Below are 23,952 nucleotides of genomic sequence, written 5' to 3' on the forward strand. Positions count from 1 at the left end.
GAGGACTCAAGGTACAAACACCAGACCCTGAAGGCGGAAGAGGCCCTCCAGATAATAGAAGAGTATCAGCTGGGCCTCCTATATGAGCCAGGAACGACCACGCTCAGGGTAAGGGACACGGAAACGACTATAGATCTTTCCCTGGCCACTCCAAGCCTGCAAGACAGCCTTATTCGATGCCGCCCACGGGACGACCTAGACCACGACTCTGACCACATCCCTTTGGAAACTGTACTGGCCAAACCAAGTCGGAACAGTGTCAGCTATTTTGACGGCCGTCCGAGGGTCGACGCCGAAATCACGAATTAGTCCACAGTCAACCCCGGGATAGACGAGAGAGTGTAAAGAGGCTCAGCAGCTCGCATGACGACTAAGGCGACAGTGCCAACGTAGACGAACACCTGAAGCCTGGGAAGCATACCGTAGAGCGAGAAACCATAAAGCAAGTCTCATCAGAAAGACACCACGGGTCTACCACAGAGCAAGAATCAAGGAAGCGACGAACTCCTTCGATGGTCTGTGGAAGCTGGTAAAATGAACCTGGAACAGAGAGCCACGCGCGACATTCATATCACCACTCCAACGACCAGACGGACAAATGGGAACGGACGCAACCAGGAAACTAGAGCTGATTAGGAAAGCCTTCTTTCCGCCTCTCCCGGAAGTAGACCTGAAGGGCATCAAGGGCTACAGATACCCAAGCCCGCGGTGCTTTCCACCGATCACACTCAATGAAGTCAGCAAATCGAAAAAGCGTATGGAGTAAATCCCAATCCGAAACTGGTAACGGCCAAAGTTAGCCCAAGCCGGGCCTGAACGCGGCCTCCTACGTGTTTAGGAGCATGAAACATATGTCCTGAAACTTGCACAATTTGGTAACACTAAACAATATCGGAAGGAACCAAAATAAACCTCTCTTTTTGCCGAAAATATCATCGCCCTCACCTCTCCTGAGTACTAGCATCCTATCTCATGCCTAGGGTGTTCAAAGAATAAGACTAGCGAAAGGTTATCAAAGGATCATGCTTGTGAGACACAGTCACGCACTACCTCAAATAGGACTATTGGCAATCCGTATCACTTCTGAGACGATGGTATCATCCCAGTCAGAAAGAAGATCTTCTTCATCTTTTCCCTTTTCCGCTTCTGTTTTCCCACCTTCCTGATTGAAATCCCTCACGTGGGATTTGTGCTTGGTAGGTGTCATTGATAAGTCCTTCTCGTAATCTTCCCATCTGCGCGATCCGCCCCTCATAAAATGCATGGTTTCTGGTCTTGACGATAAGAACGTATCATTAAGACCAGATGCAGGGCTACCATTAACGAGAGATTTGGATGGCGTAGGGCTAGGCGACCGAGATGGTGTACACACTATTCTCGGTTTTTTGGGGACTTGCCCGGAAGTCGAAAATAGTGAACGTTTCTTCGCCTGGGCCGAGAATGTGATTTGGCTCGGTTCGTTCCCGCTACTGGCCCTGTCTAGGGGAGGATGTACTTTTCTTGAACTGGTAACTGGCGTGAGGATCCCATATTGTCGGATATCTGACGTTCTTTTGGGTGTTGCAGGTTCTGAAGACGAAGAGAGTGGAAGCTTTATCTGAGGGAGTTCCTCGTCCCAGATGAAAATCTGGCACCGGTCTGCGCTTTTCCTCCCTCGTCTGCATGCTAAATCTTCGATATATTAGTTATTTCCGCTCAATTCATGGGAGGTAGGCTAACATTTCTTCCCAAAATATGGGCTTTTCTTGTCACTCACTGTCGATTTGTACATCTTGAATCCGCACTTGCAAAGAAAATCTCCATCGCCATCGATGCTTGCTCCTTTATAGTTAGACTGAAGAGTAGAAGAGGACATGTTGGAATTTCACTTCACTATAGGTATTGATCTGTATGATTTGAGAAGATTCAGAGCAACTTCACTTGGCAAATGGCGTGGAATTGTGTTGTGGGCCTCAACCATAAGCCTCAGCGGAAGGCGGGGCATCATTAGCACTGTACGTTTTTAACGTCTACCGTACCACACAAGCTATGTCACTGCGGCAGTGGATGAAAGGAGCTTTCGGTTGCGGCCTGCTAGGCTGTCATCACAGGGGTCGGTGATCGCATGGTAATTTGTCACAAGGTTCACTAAATAGTTCCCGTTCACTGTACCCCTTATACTATAGAGGAGATACACAACAACAGGGAATAGAAAACGTAGGAAATGAACAGATAGATGCAGTACCAAAGGCAAAGATTCTTAGTTACATATAGAAACCGGCCATTTATGCTCAAAGTTTTCCAGTTACTTGAATCTTAAATACTTGCCTTGACATTCCTTTTGCTTTGATACTGCTTTCGGCGTGAAGAGATATAAGGCTAGAAGGATAGGATCCAACGCTGCCATGTGCGACCATTGTTGGGCGTTCCAAAGTCCATACTGGTGCATTGTCAGACATGGTTGGGCCGCAGTCTCGGGTATTTGGTGTGCGGACATCTGCTTCCCTGGCCAATTTTGCTCGGGATTTCAGTTCTCCACCTCCCCGGACTCGGAGGGCTCAATCCGGAGTGGCCCTTTCCTGAGATACGCTAATATCTATCATCATATTCGGCGAACGTTAGGAAAATCCCGTGACGATTCTGTGAAACGAGGGCCTGCCTGTAAATACAGTAAACCCGGACCTTACCCGAACACCGAAAGTTGATGGCCTCAGGCACTCACAAACTGACCTGGTCGTATCCTGACGTGACCCAAAGGCGGACAACACGCGCCCACGCGTCCATGTGGGACCATATCAATGCCCCTGCAGATTCTCATGGCGTTTTACCCATTTGACGCATTTGACGCAATTTGAGCATGAGTAGTCGGTAAAACTCATTTCCCCACTCTCCCCAAATCACCCCCATGTTTTTACCAGCTTCACCTGCACTACCTCTGATCTGCAGGTCATCCAGCTTTCCGAATCATATAGGACACTTCAAAAGGCTGCAGCACCATCGCGGCCCATAGAATGCTTGGTCACGGCCAGCCTGGCCTTTCCGCCTCAACCATGCCGCTGGTCAAAGACAAGCCGACTTGGCAGTCCTAGTCTTGATGGGCGGTGGGGTGGAATTAAATCATCGAAATGACCGCGAGTTTCGTGCACCAGCGAGCAACTCCATGAAATCACCCGAATCCAATCTACCTGGTCATGATCGTAGAGCCGTCGCTAGCTTCAAAATTCGGCGCTGGATATTTGCCGCCCGTTCCGACCCACCGGGTGGCCAGCTGGGCAAATTTGTCCCACATTCGACCTCCGAGCCCTGGCGACAACCGTCTCTGGCCGACCACCCCCGGTCACTATCGCAAAGCTCCCCACGAACCCAGGATCGGGACGTAGTCCTGTCGAATAGGTTACCAGTCCCGACCATATGGGCCCGTGAATACCCATGTTCCCGTTGTGCCCAGGGATTTTAGGAGGCCACCTCGTCATTGCGAGGTCCTCTACTTACGCAGTGACAGGACGGGTCGTCTTGAAGGGTCTCTCTTGCACTATTCACCACTCTACGGCTGTGATACGTAAAGCAGAATATGATCTGAACGGGCCTTGGCAGGCATGTTGGGCCGGCTAGCTCTTCGGATTGGACAACGGCCGAGGCGTGGGCTTGCTGACCGGAGTCGACCGAGGCAGATACAGTACTACGCGACATGACGTTTGATCGTGACAACCACGCTTTGATTGGATGCAGAATGAATCGAATACCCCTACGTCATTTCCAGAGATGAAGGCATACTGCAAGTGAATCCGTTCCGACTGGCTATACATGTACCGTATATGATATATACCTTAATTCCATTACTCTGTATCAGGTTTTCTTGATTGGGACCGCGCTTTACCTTCGAATTCGGCAAGAGAGAGACCGTCGACCAGAATACAAGTTCAGCTGCACTCAGAATGACTCCTAGAGCCCGGATCATCGTAGGACAAGAAAGTGCGTGACACCCTAGGTAGCACCAGGCTCCATGTGACATTGCTGTGGACGAATGAGACGGCATTGCGCCGGCTGGTTGTTTTTCCTTTGTCTCGTTAACCTGGGTCTCAAGCATTCCTAGGCAACGGTGACTGGCACTCTCAAGCAAGGTTTATTGGGGCTTGTTTAGTCTATGTTTACATGGTTCAGAAAAGTGGCTTTCTCCTTAAGCAGTTTCATCCCACAGACCCCCGCTCCCCGTAGGATTTCTTGTTCGCTATCCAGATATACAGGTCCGCCCGCAACAGCATGCTATATTGTACTTAAAAGAGACGGATTTTCGAACCCTAAGTCCGAAAGCCTAATTTTATAACCTTATTATTAATATCCGTACAAGAGCGCTTGCGTATTGGCTTCGATGTATGATAAGCTGACTAGATTGGTAACCGTCCCTAGATTAGCTTCCTGGATTAGGAAAGCCAGTCTGTCTACAACAGAACATTATATGCACTTTCAGGCGCGTCGATAGGACCCCTAGGTTTTCTTATTCGGTTCTCGCATGTTCCCCGCTTCCAGATGTGGAGGCAGATCTCGTTTTATTGCACAATTTGTGGTTCTGGAGATACTGCCCCTAGAATGGGAGCGAAGAATCAAACATGACCTTCCGGATTACTCTACGGATGGATAAGGCTAGAACGAAAGGGTTGATATCTCCATCTTCAGTGAGAACCCTTGGGCAACTCTATGCATCAGGCCGACCAGAACTGGTAGTTATAGGAAACAAAGGGTACCGATAGGCAACATATTCGCTGGTAACGTGTGCTCAGAACGGAATGTCTCCGTCATCGAGGTCCTTCCGTTGGAGAACAGAGAGGTTGCCGCTGTATTCTCCTTGGTGAATACTGCCTCATAGAGGGCCAAGCGGTTATGCTCGTTGCAATGGGATTCCCCGGCTCTGCACTCTCTGAGTCACCTAACTCATACTTTGACATGTCATGCTGCTTTCAGCTATTATAGTCCGTGCTTTTACAGCACCTTATACTACTAATTAAGACCGCGATAGTAGTGATGTTCGGTATAAGCAGGTTTATTTCCCCTTCAGTGCCGGATACTTATGGACTAGTTACCAGCCGAATAATCCATTCTTTTTGAGGCCGTATGAAGTGATGCAGTTATAGCCGGTCTCCCAATGAGGGTGCCTAGCCCCAGCCTAAGGACACAATATGGAGGTCGGACATACGCTAAATGAAATATTGTAAGTGGTCGCAATGACCTGCCAGAGCATCATGTATCCCGCAAAATAGCCCTAATTTCATCTCCACCAATCCAATTCATCTCAACCAATCTCATTATGCTTGTGTGCAATTGAGACGGGGTGCAGATAACAGTGCGATTAGGCCAGTCCCCTGGTGGTTCTAGCTAGGGTCATCCACGCAGCGCTGGAAGGATGGCAAACCAATTTGCAGCGCGAGTCATGGTCTTTACCTGCACGACGCAACACATGGGACGGATTGGGTTTTTTCTGCTTGCATATCATGGCCCTGGCCCTGGCCCTGGCTGTATGCCTGACGAGGTGTGACTTCCGGCGATGGAGCGAGTGATCTTCGACTGCGATCATTCTCATCTTGGTCCGGAGATGGGGCCGGCTGGAGTTCTGGCGCCGGCCTCTGCTGCGCTGAGCTATGTGGACCACTTTCGGTCACGGCGGCGTGTAGTCGCAGTCCCAGGTATTGTGTCCGACCGAAGCAGGTGCGACACTTCATAGTATCCAATGTCCACCATCAAGTGCGTACGTAGATCCTTTGGTTCAAAAAAAAGATCCAAACAGGAGACTCTCTGTGCTCCACAGGATAGTGAGTAATCGCTGTACTCACTGTCAACAGCCTTTATATACTGCGGACACTATGACGAACATTCGACAATAATAACCACCTTTGGCGCGTGAAATGTCCGCCGATCAGCCAGCTGTAGGCCCCAAGAGCCAAGTATAGGCTTGAGCTGACGATATCAAAACCATGCAGGGGTAGTGAAAAAAAATGCATGGCCTGGGTAGCATACGTATCTTGCGGGAAGCGCAAGGACCCCATACGTTTATCATCCTTCACCAGAAATTCACAGCCAGGTCGATAGATAAGCTTACTGTGGTCGTTACGTCCACCAGGCGTGGAGCCAACTGCTCGCGCCGGGCTTGACCGCCGCTGCACTGTTGGGTATGGGCAAAATGATCATCAATCAGAACACGGTGAATGGGAAACGACAGTCACGTTGGGAAACCCGACAGAGGGCTTTCAGTGGATAGTGGCTAAATCGCATTCCGGGATCAAGGTCAGGCAAAAGCAATCTCCCCAGATGCGTTTATTTGAACGTGAGACGGAGTTGAGTTAGTCTGCACCATCGTATTCGCCGCATAAAAGGAGCTACTGCATCGACTTCTGAGACCGGAAGTATCCACGACCTCTCCCCCATTCCAGCGAAGCGTTTACCAAATGACGTGAGAGACTTTGATGATCGGGGACGGCCAGTGAAGCGCAAGCGAAAAAAATGGGCGGTGATAAGTGTGTGACCAGACCGGCCTTTATCATTAACAGAAGGCAATCCAAAATCGGCAAATATACGTAGGGAGCATATTGGCTCCTGCCTTTGCGGACCTCTACTGGACGACGCATCTGATAAGGTGATCCAGAGATACTAGTTTACACGTTTGGTCGATTCTCTGTCCCATCCTGCAGGCCATCAATATCCCCAACATCTCGAGAATGGTCATGCTGCTCAATAACTTGCGTTAGGTCCACTAATTGCCACGATAATAAATATAGTTATAGTAGCTCTACTAAAAGGCCTTAGTAATCAGTTGAGGCTCAGAGCGCGTAGTCGCTCAAGACACCATACTAAGCATGAGATGCCAGCGGGCTTCAGGTGTCACCGGTATTAGCATCCCGGCCTCGATCTGAATATCACTGAGTCTCGGCTGGGCCGGAAGCCTGCCCCTTACTCTCGGTATTTCATGTCTCATAGGCGGTGTGTATACTCTTGACATTGCAGAGTCACCGCGGGTGAGCACTAGGCTTGAATGCTGCCATTCATCTTTGATAAACGCGTGGGGTGCCCCACTACGTGGAGACGCCCTGCCTTATGGCATATGATGCTATATATGTATTCGAAAGTGCCTGGAAAATTCCTGATACTGTTGATGGCAAGGCCCTAAACTAGGCCGGTCTCCCCCCCTTCGAAGTAAGGGCGTGAGGCGCGCGCCGTGGGACGCAATGGGTAGGATCGCTCCCTTACAGTTGGTTGATTGTAGGTAGGAATGACGAGCGCTTGCATCGATCGGGCTGTGCTGCCCAAGCAAATATATTGCAGTGACCAAGTAGGTCATACCACGTCAGTATGTTACTGTGAGCGGGGGAGTAGGTGGAAGTGAGGGGTGGGGCTAGAGGGGATGTTCACGAAGATTAACTCAGGGTACCATAAATTGGCTATGTACACCCGCAGTTCAAGCTGTGTGAGTACATTCCATGTCGTATTTGGGTTCTCCAGCCAAATTTCTGTTGCTTGGCACTATGCCTTCTAAGAGTCTGACCTCGCCTTCTGTACCGATGTGCGCGCCCCTTGACACGCAAGCTGTTAGAGAACTTTTCAATCAGTTCAAGAGTCTAGCCTCCACGACGGGATATGATACTACTCTAGCAGTTTACGATGAAAATGCCAAACTATACGGCCAGCTGAAGGCCAAAGACTCCGAGCTCAAAAACCTAATGGGCGAAATAAACGAGCGAGAGCGAAAGAAGGAGACCGCGCTCAACGAAATGTTCGAGGCCATTGAGAAAGAGAAGGGTAGACACAAAGAGACTAAGGAGCAGGCTTTGTTGCTTCAAAGGACCATTGAGGACAAGGAGAAGCTCATTTCTGAGCGTGACAAGCGCATAGGTGAACTCGAGAAGCAAGTAAAGAAGCTTCAATCGGACAATACAAAGGAGAGGGGAAAGCTGGCAGATTCACAGAAGGACGTCACTGCTCTCCAAAATGCCAAGAAAGAGAAAGAAGACACTATCGACAAGATGAAATCGGTAGGTGCTGACTTGAAAGAAAAACTCTCCACCTCCAAGAAGAGGGTCAAAGAGCTAGAGGAACAGGTTTCCATGCTTAAAGGAACACTAGCAACTACTCAAGAGCGCCTCACAAAACTGGAGGGATTTGCCGCTGGGCATCATGAAGTGGATGAAGAGTCATTGTGAGTGCCATATTCATAGAATCGAAGAATCTATAGAATTTTAACATCTTCTAGGGTTGAAGGCTTTATTGAGCTTTGGGAGTACGCTAAAACTAAGTTATACCCTCACCTGAACGTGGACTTCCCCAGCGAGACTCTGAGGGTAAGCCGTCTTTTACTTCTCGGAACAATAGAATCAGAGGAAGCCTGACATAGCCCGAGGAAATCGGATGGCAGGATATTTCACCGTGGGACAGGCTCCGACATTGTGACTTGGTACGCGCTAATCAAGTCCCTCTTCCATGTTCGAACACATCAGTGGCGAAACAGATGCGTTTTTCCGTCATCTTGGCTATTCTGGCAAGAGAGATCGCCAAACACATTTTCCAGCCAACGTATATCGCACCTATGGAAGATTACTTTGCGAAAGCCCTTTCCAACTTGGCCGCTACTAATAGCGAAAAAGAATCTTTTTGTCGATCGATTCTTCTTTCCATCGATCCGGAAACCCAGGCAAGGATATGTCTCAAGAATGTTCAGAGTGTGGTTAAAAACGTCTCAGCATACCTGGATGAACTACTTCCAGAAGACCAACGCAGTGCATTTGTTAGAAGCCTAAGCAAAGTTATACAAAAGGCTGTGGATATCTGGAAACCGGTTCAGCGCGCTCAACGCAGATATGTACCAGACTTTGAATCCCCGCACGCCGAAGATGAGTGGGAAGCCTTTACATTTCCTACTGACGAGAACCCCACTACAGAGACAAACGCCAATCAGAAAAGCACAAACAACTTCTCCTTAATCGTTTTCCCCCGCATTTGTGTTATAGAGAACAACACATGCACTGCCTTTACAACTGTCATACTATTGAATAGCTCGCATTATCATTGGACGGCTGCGGCAACCGAGATAAGCAAAGAGCCACCTAGTCCTACCATTGGACGAGTACTGAGCCTGTGGCGCAAAGGCTCAAATAATAGGAAAAATTTGCCTCTTCCGAATGGAGCTCCGACGAAGACGAACAAGGCGTGAAGGATTGGTTGGTTCTGACTAAGCTGAAGGGAGGGGGGGCGGTTTGTAGATACGAAGCATACCAGTGTCATTGTAATCAAATTAACGATGTATTCGGGTGCAAAGTGCAAAAGGTCTCTTTGGAGTGAGAGATAGGCGTTTAATCTCCAGTGGACGTTTTCTACCAATAACATGTATGCGTACAAAGCTATGGAACTCCATTGACCTCCTGCTGCTCTCGGACTCCGGGAAGGACTACATCCGATTTGAAGTAGAAAATTTCATATTCGTATTCCTGCCATAAGTGCAAGATTATACTGAAGAACAACTGAACCCGTCTTACATTTGAATACATGTGCTCGTGGTTGGTAGACCACATCCGCCAAAGTACAGCGGGTGCGTACTAAACCATTGGCGTAGCCGAGAGCCCAAAAGTGGGAAAATAAAAGATGCATTTGATGCTTTCGGGAGGTGAGCTTCTTCAGACAGTCGAGATCGATTTCAGCCATGCCTTTCTTACTTTTGCACTTTGAGCAATTGCGGAGACTGATCGGCCATGATGCTGGGAGCGAAGGCGCATAATTAGTCACCCGATATGTGACGATACGCTGTTACCGTCCATATCTCACAAACTCAAGAAGCCAGCGGACTCGCTCTCACAATAGCGTCATTTCAATTTTAGGATAGCCTTTAATCCTCACTGTGGTCGGCAAGGTATTCACCCGTGAGCTCTACTTTTGACCCTTGTGACGCCGATGGTTATGACTATATTGCCTCCAAAGACATGCCAGAAGCCAACATCGAGATATCTCGACAGAACGACAACATTTACAAAGTAACCCTGTCTGGTGAGTGCAGCCGAATAATCTACCTTTACTTTCCGTCAGTTTTCGCAAGTTGATGATTGGCTTCCCAGAGACTAGACAAATACTGCCAAGTAATCAGTACGCCCCAGTACCACATTTTGTTCCAGCAATATTGCGCTCATCGTGTTGATCAGCCTTCGCGATTCCAATAAGCCATACCACATCCTTGGGCCTGATTAAGCACATTGTCGGTAGTCCATGTTGCTGAGACCTCCAAGCCGCAAATTAAATGCTTAATGCAGAACGGATTTGGTATAGCTGAAACACCCCTAAGGTGCGGGGATTATCGACCATTATCCGGATCTCGCTGGATGCTGATGGAGGTGTTTGATATGGTTGGAGCGGCAACTCATATCTCCTTTGAGCACCCTAAAGCTCCTCAGGAAAGTCATAGTGCTTACGGTGAGTGCACTTATATGAAGAGATATAGTCGTACCCTACCTATCGCCTAAAGCAGGAGTGGGTGTATAAGTACCCTACTACTACTGCTACTACTCTGCGTGTGTGCGTGCCAGTCGTGAAATTTCCTATAACAGAAACAGTGTTTGCCGTAGTGTGTAAACAGTCCTGTATCTCTTTGGTCTGATGAGGCTATAATCACTGTTTAAAATCAAGACGAAGTGCAAGGAAGTAGACATGGTCATGAATCTTCTGGCTTCACGGTTCCCGCTCTGAACTATTTGCTGTTGCCGAGCTGCATTGAATGTCAAAAGAGCACAGAAATTGCTATCATCCTTATGGATGATTGCATTATCACGTATATCACCTTGAGAGAACACTCTTCCCACCGTCAAGTGTAAGCCGCTGCCGGATTCTCACCCGGAGATTGCCATGTCCGAGGCGACATAATGTGGCCTTCCCGTTGCTGTCGCAGGAGCTTGCTTTAACAACCATACTGGGTGAGAACAATATAGCCTCTCCCACTTGTAGATTTACGATCTCCTCAAAAAGAGAAAGTTGTGAAACCGCTTCCGTGTCATGGTTGTCCGTCTTCGATCCACCGAAGGGACTTCTCAACGCTCCTGCCAGATGTTTGTGCAGAATATGCAGCCATTCCGGGGAAGTAAACCGATGCACAATGGTAGTTGAACAAAGATTCAAAAGGGTTGTGGAGACCGTGGGTTCCTGGGTAGAAATGATCATTCGGACCCCCAGATGCCGCTGCAGTCGGACAGCGGACAGAAGCGTTTCAGTGAAGCCTCGAGCCTCGAGAGAACTATTCATGTACTGCTAACCGTCAGTGTCTGTCCGCCGAGAAAAAATGGGTTGCTGGAGTTCGGGTAAAACCTTATGGGCCTCGTCCAGAGCTACAACTCTGCCAATACCTGGATCTTGCTCCAAAAATATTCCCAAGCAGATGTTGAATAGAGAACAAGCGGTTTCGGGAGAGATGCACGGACAAGACAAATCTACCACCGTTAACCTGCGCGCCTAGCATACAATTGTCTTGTTAGTCATTTGAATCATGCTAACGAAGCTCCGTTATACAGAAAATCTTCGACACTAACCTTCGGCTTCCAGTCAATGCCTTCGGAGGCAGCTTTGTTCTTGCCAGAAATAGGTAGAGTCTGCAACTGAGGCATGAAACTCTCTAACATCTCCAGCCGTTGCTTCAATGGCTCGAGCTGGGCAGGGGTCAAATTCGAGTCTAGTACTTTGTTCTTGAAGGTACGGTAGTCAAATCCCGTATGCGCTGCCTGCTGCTCCATACGCATTTCCCGGAGAATACGTTTGACGGTATGCATGTAGAGCGGCATGGGGCCATCATCCTGTCCCACTGCCATGAGATCTAGCATTCGCTTCGTATTGAGATTTCTTTGATCAATCTCTAAAGCAGATACCGCGATATTTAATCTCGAATAGGCTCCCTCGACGCAACGTTAGAATTGCGATGATATTTGAAACCAGTCCTCTGAAAGGTAATACAAACCTTGATGGCATGGAGATTTGTTGGAGCACATAAGACTCGCACTTCAATATCGGGGTGTGAGGATAAAAAGGCTGCTTCACAAGGCGATCCCATCGTGTCACTGATGAAAGTATCGTAATGAAATACGATCCCTGTCAGGGGATTTGGCAACTGCCCGGCTTTGGATGGAATCAAGCAGCTTTCCAATATGCAAGACAATGTATGGCTCTTCCCGGAACCCTGGGAACCACATATGAATGTGCTTGAGGGAGGAGTAATATTATAGAACACACGAGGGTCTTCGATCACGACAGAGGGACTTCCTTCTATGGCTCTCGCTAACAGGCCAAACTGATGGGCCGTCTTTTTCTCTTGACTAGTTTGAGAACCCTTCGTGAATGCGCAACTGGTCATGAGAGGAGCAAGAGTCTCCTCTCCGACTCCCTGAACTGGCTCAGAGGAGCTAAAGAGATTGTCATGATATCTCATAACATCAGCGTTGAAGATGAAGTGATCTGAGTTATCGCAGGGGTCAGTGGTGACGGACACTGAGCGCTTCGATCCCACTGTCATGTCGAGCTTATCTTCGGAAAGCAAAGGCGTTCAGAGAAAAGGTGTGATGGAGCCCCAGAGAAGTGGATATTTGTGGCTTAAGTTATATTGTCCACTTTTTAAACTAAAAGTGAATCTAAATCCGGTTGTAGAATGACTGACCGAGAAAGTAGCTGACTAAAGGAAGATGCTAGGGGCTGTGGAAAGTCGTCGTGTGGAATGTTAAGAAACACCAGAAAGGCCACCACGTAGCGTAGCGGATCCTGAAGCAATGCATCCTGCCCGGTACGCTTGTTTCACATTTATCGCTGATCTCAATTTTATTTTCTTACCGATAGCTATAGCTTCACTTCAGCTACATTGTAGTACAAGTAGTCTACGGCGAAAGCTTTCAACAGATGTTCCCTGTAGAAAAATATTCCATAACAGGTTATATGGGTTGGTCGAGATAGAGCAACAGAGAGGACAGCAGCGAGTCTGCGGAACTTCATATCATGTGTACATTGATGCTTAACTGTAGCGATGCAGCTTGATAGTCATGCTCAGAGTGTATAAGTTATCGGGACTATTTACAGTGATGTATTAGGCAAAGCTGGTAAAAAGAATACATTCTCGGCCTAGTGTCTCGGTTTACTGCAGGCCGCAGCATTTACTCGAAAAGGTAATTAGAGAGACATGATTTCTTTAACTCCAAAAGGAGAAAGGTTTGACTGCACTACGTACACCGCGCAGGTACATAAGACCAGAGTGGACTTTCGCCAGTTAGCGCTGCGCTGTGCCAGCCGGGCTTCATAAGGACTGATCAAGTTAGTCAGACAAGTTTAGGCTTTCGAGAATATTAGTGTGCAGCTAAACTATGAGATTATTTTCCAGCGGCTGCAGCGAGTTCAACACCTGCGAGAATCACATCGTACCCTCGAATAACGCGAATAGAGCAATCCATTAAGAACCGAGTCTGGAGTGGGGAAGGTCCAGAAAGCTGAAAAGGTCAAGGCTGTCATTTAAGGGAGCTCCTCGACATAGGAGGTGAAGGTCTTCTGTGGGAGGCACATCATACATTTCTAGCCCGAGGACGTAGGTGCAGAAACCGGGATAATGGTATGATTGTTCAGCCCGCCGGGCACCCGTCGAGCTCACCCTTAAAAAGCCCTGGGGAAAATCAAAATACTGGAATCTGTTAGGGTCTGAAGATAATCATATCGGGCGAATACATAACCAACTTCCAGATCTGGAAGGAGGCGGGGGTGGAGATTTGAGCAAGCCTTGTTGGTAGTGACGTATATTATCCGTGACCTAGAAGCGCGTTCAATGGAGTCCACCAAATCATGTCTCGACACCTGACGACAAACCAATGGCGTTCCTGTAAGACCATAAGGTAAATCTGTATCTTCATGGAGGAGGGGTAGGCCAGCGTTGGTCTGGCCCCAGAAAAGCAGGCTTTGGACGACGATCACCACTCTCAGTAATGCTGTTCGATTTCACACTGTAGACTTGGTAGACTAAACGGTCGACTATGACCCTGGGTGGGCTAAGACATGTCTGACCACAACGTTTATGTCAGGCTCGTCTGACGGGAGTCGTAGAGTACGTATCTATGGTTTGATAACCTGCCCTGAGATAGGACACAACCGGAATTTCTTGCAGCAATAATAGCTGAGTCATCATGACAGCACTCTTGAGTTGGAGCCTACGTACTACATACTACATATTACCTATGACACTATCAGGCGTACTATAGTTGCTAGATATTTCGAGTGCATTGGTGACACACTGTTGTCATATATGGTAGATGGGCTCGTTCCTATCTACATTATCGGTCAAGCAAACTAAACCCCAACTCAGTTGAAATGCAAAAAAAAGTAATATCGTGCATGCACCTCAGCCCATAGCGGATTAGCCCTCCACGTAGTTCATGTCTTGGATAAACTGAAGAGCAAGTTACAAGCTTGTCCAGTTAATTATTAGCTCAGCGGACGAGTGGGATTAGACGCCTTTGCTTCATTTTCGTTTCAGAATCCAACTACACCATGACAACCCACTGAACCTTCACGAGCTTTATCGCCGATTGAGAAGGAAGTAGAAGTGATCCCTGGCCCTGCCGTCACGCTGCAATACGCCGGTCATACAGCAGGTTGTCGTCATGGCGGCGAATTTTTGAGTGCCTCGTGTGACCATGCACATGTGGCTTGCTTCCATGATCACACCAACCCCCTGAGGCTCAAGAATCTGCTGAATGGCATTGGCAATCTGTTGCGTGAGCCTCTCTTGGAGTTGTAAGCGCCGAGCAAAACTTTCTGCCAAGCGAGCGAGCTTAGAGAGACCAAGCACACGGCCATCGGGAATATAACCTATGTGGATCTTTAAAAAACAATGAGTAAATCGAAGCTCCCAGCCACACAAACTGTGTCATACCTTTCCGACAAATGGCATCAGATGATGCTCGCAGAGACTAGATATCTCTATATCTTTGACCAGCACAAGCTCCCGGCTATCGACTGTGAAGATAGCATTGCCAACAATATCCTTGGGATTCTCAGTGTAGCCCTTGGTAAAGAATAAAATTGCCCTGGCATATCTTTCGGGGGTTTTGGCGAGGCCTTCACGGGTTGGGTCTTCTCCGAGACATTGCAGCATATCTTTGTCTATGGTTATCAAGCGGGCTTCTATTTCAACGTATGTCGAGTTTCCTTTGTGCTCCATCAGTGGATATGGTCTTATAGATGCCGAGGGTATATACCTTACCAGCATTTGCATGTGTCTCTTTGCACTGTACCTCTCCAACAAGCAAAGTGCGGGACGTTGAAGTAGTCGTGCCATCAATGGTACATGGTCCGGTCTTAGCATCCTGAAGGTCTGTCGTAGATGTTGATGGCGCCTCCATCGTATCACGAGTATTAGTAGGTATATTCCCGCTAAGAATTTACCAATAGATTAGGATCGATGCCTTTCTGTATGGAGGAGAAGTTCAAGTATTGCGTCAGATGTAGGTAGAAAGGTTATATTGGGTCCAAAGGGGTCTCCTACTTATCCTTACACCCCGTCATGTGATATTCCGCCCCGAGAATTTCTCTCGTACGAGGAGGGTGGGAAAATGCGGTAAATCGCTACTGGGACCGGTAAGAAAAAGTGGCTAGACTGCAATACAACGGCAACAGATGGCCGTGCGCGTTTTCAAGATAAATTTAGCCGAACAGAAATATGAATAGCTGTTTTGCCTTAGCATTGGCGTGCGCCTTACTAGTTGAACGCGGGGAAGAGAGTTCCACTCAAAACGCAGGTTGCATAATATTATTGGTGGTCAAAGTCATGATGAAAAAGAAGATGAACTACCTGCACATGAGTCGAAACGGTAGACCCTTGACACAGTCAGATTTGTTTTTAGTCAGGGAGATATCGTCAGTACGAAGAAGCTGTTGAGAGTAATCGTAGAGATGGCCTAACTGATGGCCGTGAGCCGCGAAGAGGCACAATGTTTATATAGCAGATCTGCATTGCATCTTGAGTCCTGCTCGAGGACGCCATTACGTATGTGTGCGCCCCCGCCTCCCCTTCCTTTTCTTTATCTTTCTCCTCTTTTCAATTTTCCGGATTTGTCGGTGAAGCTGGTTATACGCATTGCCTTGCTCTTGCTTACCGTGTAAGCTAGACGGATTTGTATTGCGAACTCGTGACACAGCTAGAATGCCGACAGCACTTTCCCTGAACGCAGATCAAAGTCAAAACAGGTAGCATCGTATGGGCAATACAGTAGACATACTTAGAGAATTTACTTTCCGAAATAGAGATAATACCGCCATCGTTTTACATTGTTAATGAGCGACACATCTTTATCCTTACTGCCATGTAGATCAGTCAGAACATGAGCATGCATTGTGACATCTCAGGTGCTCACCTGGCAAAGTGATAGTGAGAAGGAACGACGCGGCTCACTTATAACTATACAGACCCTTATGGAGCGTATTATAAGTTTACCACTTTATCTCGGTGTTGTAGCAATCGATTTCCATTGTCGAGATTCATCTTGAAGAGGTCGATTACGACGCAGTGCACATTGTCTCCGCGGAGACATACTGTAGGATCAGTTGAAAGGTCTGCCAGATTACCGCATTGAAAGCGATGGAATAGATTCAGAACACTACCGGAGAAAATATCTCTCCTTGACTTTTTGTCCTACGATGAAGGCAACTGGGGTACTTTGACAAGGATGATTACTCTGATGAGCATTACAAAGCACCTGCTAGTACTGAAAGTTGTAGATAAAATGTAGATAGACCTAGAGACTAATGCAAGGGGAGAAATGTCATAGATTGCGGGGATCATATCGCAACTATCATCCTAGTGTGATATCCTTCCCTACAGATCACACTAAGCAGTACCATAGACCAAAAGGCTTTGGATATTGACTCCCCCAAACCCATTCTGGCGCAGAAAGTCGCGGCCACGGTGAACAGGGAATTCGGCAATTACCAAGATACTGATCTTCGTAGCAGGAATTCCAGCTTTTCCTAATAATTGTAGCACCGCAACAAGGGTTTCTCCGGTAGCAAGAGTATCGTCCACCACTACCACCGAAGCGCCTTGAGGAATCACATCTCGGCCTATCTCAATTCTCTTCGTTGTCGGTGCATTCAAAGACAAAGATGATATATGCGATGCAGACCTGGAGACGGAAATGGTGGGCGGGGGAAGCTTGCCGGCTTCGCGAATGAGCGCCAAGGGCACATTGACCTGTGAGGCCAACAAAGGGGCGAAGACTAAGCTGCCAGTCTCGCAACACGCTATTATATCCACTTTGGCCCAATCACCTGCGAAGTGAGATTGTAGCAGGGATGAACACAGGGCCAGCCCCTCTGGTTGCTGAGCGATGTTGAGCACGTGACGGAAGTCGATTCCCGCGCGTGGGAATCCAGGTACCAGGCGTACCATGTTGGACAATCGCCGCAAGTCCTCATGAAAGAAGGGGAGCAGGTAGTCTTCAGCAAACCTCTTAACCGTCTCAACCCCGGGCGTGTCATTGTCGAAGAGAAGCGTAGGTCTGTAGTCCAAGGCCGTCGAGAGCGACGAGATAGTGCTCGGTTCGTTTTCTCTGTTAATCTTGCTGCCATCGGCGGGGCGTTCATCTCTATAACACCCTCCGCGAACTCGCCGTATTTTGTCACTAGCTTTGACGCGAACTTCAATCACTCTGTTGTCTGGTACTAGATACGACAAAGCCGCGACCGGCGCTTTGTCTCTCATTCCAGTCAATAGTAGCACGTCTAAACCTACGGCTCCGCGCACCACATTCAGAAAATGCTCCTCTGGAAGCCGAGGCTTACGGTGTACCTGGCCGTGGAAGAATGCCGTCAATGCTGAACGATGCTGTTCCTTGTAGCCACGGTCATAAAGCAGGCGCTCGAAATCGGCCCCGGAGGCCGCTGCATATTCCTGCTTAGTCGCATCGCTTATGCTGACTGCGCGCGCCCTCAGGCCTTTCTCATTAAGCGCAGCAACCCAGACATTGGCACAATAGTCCTTACCAGCGCAGCTCTCGCCCGTGACAAGTACGATAAGTGTTTGTTCCCCTGGTGCTCTCGGGAGTGGGCAGGCGTATGCCAGTACGTTGTGCGGATCCGAGCTTTGCTTGAGCTGGGCCAGACGCGGCCGGTTTGGGCCAAAAGCCTTGGCCGCCAGTGCAGCATCTCTTGGATCGGGCCCGAGATCAGCGCCATATGCTCCGCTACTGAACGGCAACAAGTCTCGGGCAACGTCATATACCCATCGTTTGACCGCTTCAGAAACTTCAGTTCCATCTCGGTTGCGGGGCCAGACGCCAGTTATCACGCAGGCGAAATCCCAGTCTCGACAACTGAAAGCAGTGGCATCGGCCCCCACGTCGGTGATCGCTCCTCCGCCTTGCAGTAGATGAAGATAACACAAAGATGTGGGACGATTGCGAATAGCTGCCAGTAAGCGATCGGTGATGTCCACAGCTTCGATGCCTTTCAGGAATAGGCACCGCTTGAAAGCGGACGTCTTGTTCCCGCCATGACCCCCGTGCATCCTGGATATGTACATCTCAGCCTCAAACAGACTCATGCCATCCATGGACCGGCAAGCATCTCCCGGCCCCAAAATTGTGTCTATAGGCGAGGAAGTAGACATTGGTGGCTTATCCGACAGCTTCACCGTCGTGGAGGATTCGAACATGGTGACGCCAAGATGCAGCTGGCCAGATTCCCAGTAGAGATACGCATCTGCTGAACAATTCCGGCTGAGCTTGCCAGCGACGAAGTTGTCAAAGTCTTGAATCTTGCGTTGCCCCTCAGAATCATCACTCAGCGGAAGAACCCAGTTTCGGATTGTGTAGGTAGGTGCCACATGAGTCCTGAAGGTGACGCTGATTATGATGCCAAAATTGGTTCCTGCCCCTTTGATTGCCCATAAAAGATCAATCTCGTTATTTGGGCGTACGGCACCGTCCGGCCAATGCTGACTGGGTACACGGCCTATACAGAAGACCTCGCCAGATTTCACGCTGACTAGCACAGCCCCGACGATGTGGTCACACGCCAGGCCATATAGTCTAGCCAGGTGCCCGAGGCCGCCTTGTAACCACAGCCCTGCACCTACGCTTGGGCGGGACCCTAGGGGCACTGTCACGCCGGCTTCCATTGACTTGTGAATAATATCAGTGACCTTGCAGCCGGCCTCGGCGACGACCAAGGGATGGGAATCAGATTCAGTCTCTCCTTTCTCTTCTCGTGTGAGCAAGTGGACCTGGTCAAAGGCAGCCATGTCGACGGAGACGACATTGGGCCACAGACAGTGGCCGCTGTGACCACCGCCAATGACTGTCAGGCCCACTCCATGCTTGAGGGCCCATTGAATGCACTGCTGAACGTGTTGAATCTTTGTTGGCCGTACGGTTGCAGCGCAACCGTAGAAGTGAGCTTCACGGTTTTTGACTATCCTTTTCTCCCTCACCAACGGCACCTGAGCTATGAGCTCCGGTAACGCGGTCGCGTGCCGGGTAAAGGCCACCATAATCTCAGGCGAGTTAAACAACAGATGATCGGGATCAGCATCCTCACGATTTCCTAAGGCCCGGCACACCTCACGCCACTCGGCTCGAATAGCTTTATCCGCCTCCATATCCTGCATGATAAATCCTGCGACGAAAGCCGCAAAGGTGTCCAGTACGTCGTCTTTATCGGGCACACGAACGACTCCGTCATAAAAAGAATCCGTTTTATAGCACACTAATTCATCAACCTGCAGGGCCCGGTCGCGATGGAAAATGACCACCAGTCCATCTTCGGGTCGCTCAACCAGCATTTCCAGCGCCCGTTCGATGAATTTCGCTTCGGGTTTCATGCCATACATGCTATGGCAGAACAGAACGAGGTTGTACTTTTCATTGCCGTTGCTGCTACCCACGGAGGCAGAATTCTCCGTGTCTCTGTTTATATTGAATGGAGTGCATTGGATGTTGGGCGGGCCTTCCAGAGAGAGCAGTGGGGGTTCTGTTTCCGGAGCAGCGCAAAGCCATTTTTCCAGTCGCGTAGCAAATATGTGGTTGGGCTCGAATGCAGCGTACCTTGCAATCTTTTGTCGAAAATAATGGGGCAGCTTTCCAAGTATGCTTTTCGGGCCGGGTCCAATCTCTAGCACTGAGAGCTTCATATGCGAGTTGAAAAGAGGGGCTATGAGCCGACATAATTGCGGGACAATGAAGTCTTCGTACGCTGAGCAGCCCTCGAATATAGCGAATCCAGCACTGTATTGATAATCGGACAATGACCGCTTCGAGGACGCAGTTGGCGAAGCTCGCTGTCTGAGCGCCTGTTCGAGGGTCTCCATGGTGGCCATGTCTGCTGGGATGAATGTGAGGACAATAGAACTGCAAGGACCTGACAGTCATTTTTATAGATTTGTGCAATCAAGACTCGAAACTGACAGCTGGATTATTACCACGTGAACATTTGGCTGCGGGGTCATCGTTTAAGGCAGAGTATGGCAGAGTATAACATAGGCTATCGTTTGACCACGCAATGAGATGCGCCCGATGTATCCATGCGCTCGGCTCGTTCTCGCTGTGATAGTGCTCCCAATACACAAATATGGTTAAAGCACAGCGTTCTGTTCTCTTAAGTGTCGTGGTATTACCCATTTTTGAGAGCTGTTACCGGACGTAATTAAAACACTCGTAAACCTAAGAGTCCGATAAATGATCGAGCTCTGGCCAGCATTTCTACGTATTAAGTTTTGTTGGGTTCATCTGTAGCCATAGTTAGTGGCGACATGCCTTACTAATTGGGAACTGCGTCAAAGCAAAGCAAGGAAAGTTCTCTGAGACAGGCACTGCGAGACATAAGTATACAGTATCATTGGTACTGCTGGAGAGCTGTCCTATTGGGTTAGTCATTACATTCTATGATTCCCCAAAGGTAATGATGCAGGGCGGCGGGTACATCCCAGGGTGACTCGTACACTGCGCCCCCGGCTTCAAGTGGCCACGCAGAATACCATACCACCACTGTTCCATTACTGTCATCTATCTTCACTCTATGCCTGTTAATGGGAAATTATTACCTTCTCAACAAACTTAGAATCTCGTCAAAGCCCATGGTGGCCAACGCGCAATGTGCCTTCACCACCTAAACCGCAGAACCGAGATCTCCACGCTACCTCCGCATAGTCAAGTACGGGCCCCTAGAATATGAATATCTTGGAGAACAGTTTGTGGGGTTCATCCTTACATTCCCCTCCCCCACCCCCAATTAACACCAGGTCATCATCGAGTGCGCTTTCAATCTTGCGCCGCAGCTCCTAACTTAGCCCCCTCGGCCGCGGGCCACTAATAAACACCAAGGACCACGGTTCCTGGCGCAACACGACCACACTGCTCATAGATAAGCTCTTAACGTATCATTGTCATCCTGCTCCTGTCACCTGGCTAAAGGGTGGAAAATACCGTGGCGCGTGGCTATATGGGGTTGTCAAAGCCTAGGCGCACTCGGACATAGTACTTGGCGCATCTCACTGCGCTTTGCGTCTCCGAGATAATATTGCTTACACGTCTTGTCCTTGTTTGATTCGGGAGACACTCCCTAAAAGCAACTCTTGAATGAAAAGGCAAAGGTCACTGGTCTATATTTGAGGAGCACTGATTACCTGGGGGAGCGATGGAATAGATGTATGCTAGTGAGTTCGGCAAAGAGCAGGATCTTTTCCTCGAAGGTATGCGGCACAATCAATCACACTGCATATTGGACGCCCATGTATATCACACGAGCCGCTACTGCTCTAGGCAATAAGCTTCAGAAGAGACTCTGAGCACTTAGGCTGCATGCAAATGCATTCGGGATCCGTAAGCTCCAAACGAAAAGGCGCGGTGCTGTCGAGGGTAAACTCGAGCAATGGGCGAAGCAACAAGAAAGCTGCATCGCTGCATCTCCTCAGCCATTGTCCATGCGATTCTTCGAGGAGATCTACAAAATCACGAAATGTCTCATTTCTCGGATTTAACAGCCTAAAATAGCGTCAGACTTATTGGTATATTAACCTCGGCACTTACTAACATGGTATCTGATATCTCCGACTCATGAGTGGGGTCCAAAGTGAGACCAAGGATTCCGGGACCGAACCGGTCGGTGAGTATATAGAGTCGCTGTCCCACTTTTCGGTAATGCTTGATGGCAACGTACTCCTGGGCATACACAGGACTTGTATGACTTAGGTCGGGGAATAACTCCTTCATCATCGCTTGCGCCACCTTAGCATCATCTTTCCTGCTAGGGTTTCCTGCTCCCCGTTTCGGATGTTCGAAATCCGCAGATGTCATGTTTACATATCCCATGCTGTAACGGGTCCGAGAACCACCACATTGCTCGAATAGTTCGAGAAGGTGATACCAACGGAGCAGTCGGAGAAGTGCATTTTTCTGGTCGAGCTCTTTAATCATCTCATATCTTCGCCTCTTCGTGACGTTCACGGCCAGGCGATGCGAATCAACCGTCTTCTGAGCTCTCGCACAGCACATCATCTCGCGCAGAGCCACTATTGATTGAGGACTAGCAATTGTTATCAAAAGGATGATAAGGTTCCCGAGCGAGCCCTTCTCAAGCTGAAGGGCCCTTGTCATTATAGCAGGGGAGAAATAGCTATATTCGGGCGGAGACATATTCTGAGCGGCACAGTGCTGTCTCTCTTGTAAGAGAATCTGCCGGGCAGCCTCACCATGCAAGATGGAGACATTAGTGCTTGCAGCCCTGCGCCTTCTCTTCGACGCAGGTGTAACCACGGATGTTTCACTGTCATTGTGGGGTTCTCTCGGGCGGCGTGCCACCTGACCCCCCTTTGGTGTTGACGGAGCATTCGGCCCATTCGAAATCCTCGCCATCGAGTCATGCTCGGCTTCAGTTTCAGTTCCATTGCGGCTCAGGTCTCCGTCCGATGACCATATTTCCTCTCGGAGAAATTGAGATAGGCTCTCTGTGACTGACTCCTTCTCCGTCACAATGCGCTCCGCGTTTGATGAGAGAGGCGGATCTTTGCTGCCTTGTTCCAGGAACCTGTGTATCATTGGGGAGACCTCAAGAGTCGTAGCTGACTGCTCGATAATTAGCACCGAAGGATTAATCACTCCAGCGTTGAGAGCTAGTATCATCTTCGAAATAGATACGAGAGCTTCCACAGTAGCAGGTGAGACAGAAGGGAGTTCCTGAAACATTCTGTCGCCGCTCGTCTGGAAAAAAATCCTGACCGAACAGATTCAGTACAGTAATTGCATGCTAAACAGATGTAAGGCCATACCTTAGAATGACAACTACTGTTGACTTGATGTTCCAGGTATCAAGAAACACGGCTGCTATAATGGCATTTATCGCTTTGCGAAGAACCTCCGGCGAATCTGGTCCGGTGCGCTTATCGTAGTCTATGCAATCGTCGATACCAGTCCGCTTCGCGGCAGCATAGTATTTGCCTTTGTTCAGAAAAGCCTTTCTCAAATTTGCCGTACACTCTACAACACTATAAGTTTGTCCAAAAGTTTGAGTGACCAGGCGCCGCAGTTCTTCTTACCTCTACTGCCACCTATGAAGAATACTATGATAGCCAGAACAGAGTCAACCAGAGAGGCACCCAGTTGGGATAGTTTCCTATTCCCATCGTAATTGTCCGGATTAGCACCTGCTGAGGTGCGAGCCAGACGTATCAAATGTTTTAGGGAGAAGGTATGGCCTATGATCTTTTCGAGTGTCTCGATTTTCGGTTCATGAGGGGTAGCCATGCTGGGTTAACACACATATGAAATTAGGTTTCTTGAAATCTAGCTGAAGTGCACATAACTTGAAGGCCAGATTGCTACTTGCTTTGCTTCGAAACGCCGAGGGATCGAGCAGAACTGGAGCCTCTATAGCACAGCATTTGAAACAGAGGAACATCAAAGTTGTTTCCGTTACCCGTGGGTGAGGTGTAAGCTCTTAACACAT

General features: G+C 48.8%; 7 protein-coding genes across 7 annotated transcripts; 1 reads left to right on the plus strand and 6 right to left on the minus strand.

Annotated features, from left to right (window-relative positions):
* Positions 1-1,051: 1,051 nt before the first annotated feature.
* Positions 1,052-1,987, minus strand: AKAW2_50198A (uncharacterized protein; the record flags this gene model as incomplete). The annotated part of the gene is made up of 3 exons (XM_041689988.1): positions 1,052-1,671; positions 1,757-1,818; positions 1,869-1,987. The coding sequence occupies 3 exons, from the start codon at positions 1,985-1,987 to the stop codon at positions 1,052-1,054; spliced, it is 801 nt and encodes a 266-aa protein (XP_041543619.1).
* Positions 1,988-7,445: 5,458 nt separating this feature from the next.
* AKAW2_50199S (uncharacterized protein) lies at positions 7,446-9,172 on the plus strand (the record flags this gene model as incomplete). Its single annotated transcript, XM_041689991.1, has 3 exons — positions 7,446-8,161; positions 8,216-8,303; positions 8,378-9,172. The coding sequence occupies 3 exons, from the start codon at positions 7,446-7,448 to the stop codon at positions 9,170-9,172; spliced, it is 1,599 nt and encodes a 532-aa protein (XP_041543620.1).
* Positions 9,173-10,779: 1,607 nt separating this feature from the next.
* On the minus strand, positions 10,780-11,241 carry AKAW2_50200A (uncharacterized protein; the record flags this gene model as incomplete). The annotated part of the gene is made up of 1 exon (XM_041689992.1): positions 10,780-11,241. One exon carries the CDS (start codon positions 11,239-11,241, stop codon positions 10,780-10,782), a length of 462 nt encoding a protein of 153 aa, XP_041543621.1.
* A 239-nt stretch (positions 11,242-11,480) lies between these two features.
* On the minus strand, positions 11,481-12,499 carry AKAW2_50201A (uncharacterized protein; the record flags this gene model as incomplete). The annotated part of the gene is made up of 2 exons (XM_041689993.1): positions 11,481-11,885; positions 11,948-12,499. The coding sequence occupies 2 exons, from the start codon at positions 12,497-12,499 to the stop codon at positions 11,481-11,483; spliced, it is 957 nt and encodes a 318-aa protein (XP_041543622.1).
* A 2,034-nt stretch (positions 12,500-14,533) lies between these two features.
* On the minus strand, positions 14,534-15,359 carry AKAW2_50202A (GTP cyclohydrolase I; the record flags this gene model as incomplete). The annotated part of the gene is made up of 3 exons (XM_041689994.1): positions 14,534-14,836; positions 14,891-15,165; positions 15,221-15,359. The coding sequence occupies 3 exons, from the start codon at positions 15,357-15,359 to the stop codon at positions 14,534-14,536; spliced, it is 717 nt and encodes a 238-aa protein (XP_041543623.1).
* Positions 15,360-16,843: 1,484 nt separating this feature from the next.
* AKAW2_50203A (uncharacterized protein) lies at positions 16,844-20,320 on the minus strand (the record flags this gene model as incomplete). The annotated part of the gene is made up of 1 exon (XM_041689995.1): positions 16,844-20,320. The coding sequence occupies one exon, from the start codon at positions 20,318-20,320 to the stop codon at positions 16,844-16,846; it is 3,477 nt and encodes a 1,158-aa protein (XP_041543624.1).
* A 1,446-nt stretch (positions 20,321-21,766) lies between these two features.
* On the minus strand, positions 21,767-23,750 carry AKAW2_50204A (uncharacterized protein; the record flags this gene model as incomplete). The annotated part of the gene is made up of 4 exons (XM_041689996.1): positions 21,767-21,992; positions 22,042-23,220; positions 23,276-23,483; positions 23,543-23,750. 4 exons carry the CDS (start codon positions 23,748-23,750, stop codon positions 21,767-21,769), a joined length of 1,821 nt encoding a protein of 606 aa, XP_041543625.1.
* Positions 23,751-23,952: the final 202 nt, after the last annotated feature.

This window comes from Aspergillus luchuensis, chromosome 5 (assembly GCF_016861625.1).
Source record: "Aspergillus luchuensis IFO 4308 DNA, chromosome 5, nearly complete sequence".
NCBI lineage: Eukaryota > Fungi > Ascomycota > Eurotiomycetes > Eurotiales > Aspergillaceae > Aspergillus > Aspergillus luchuensis.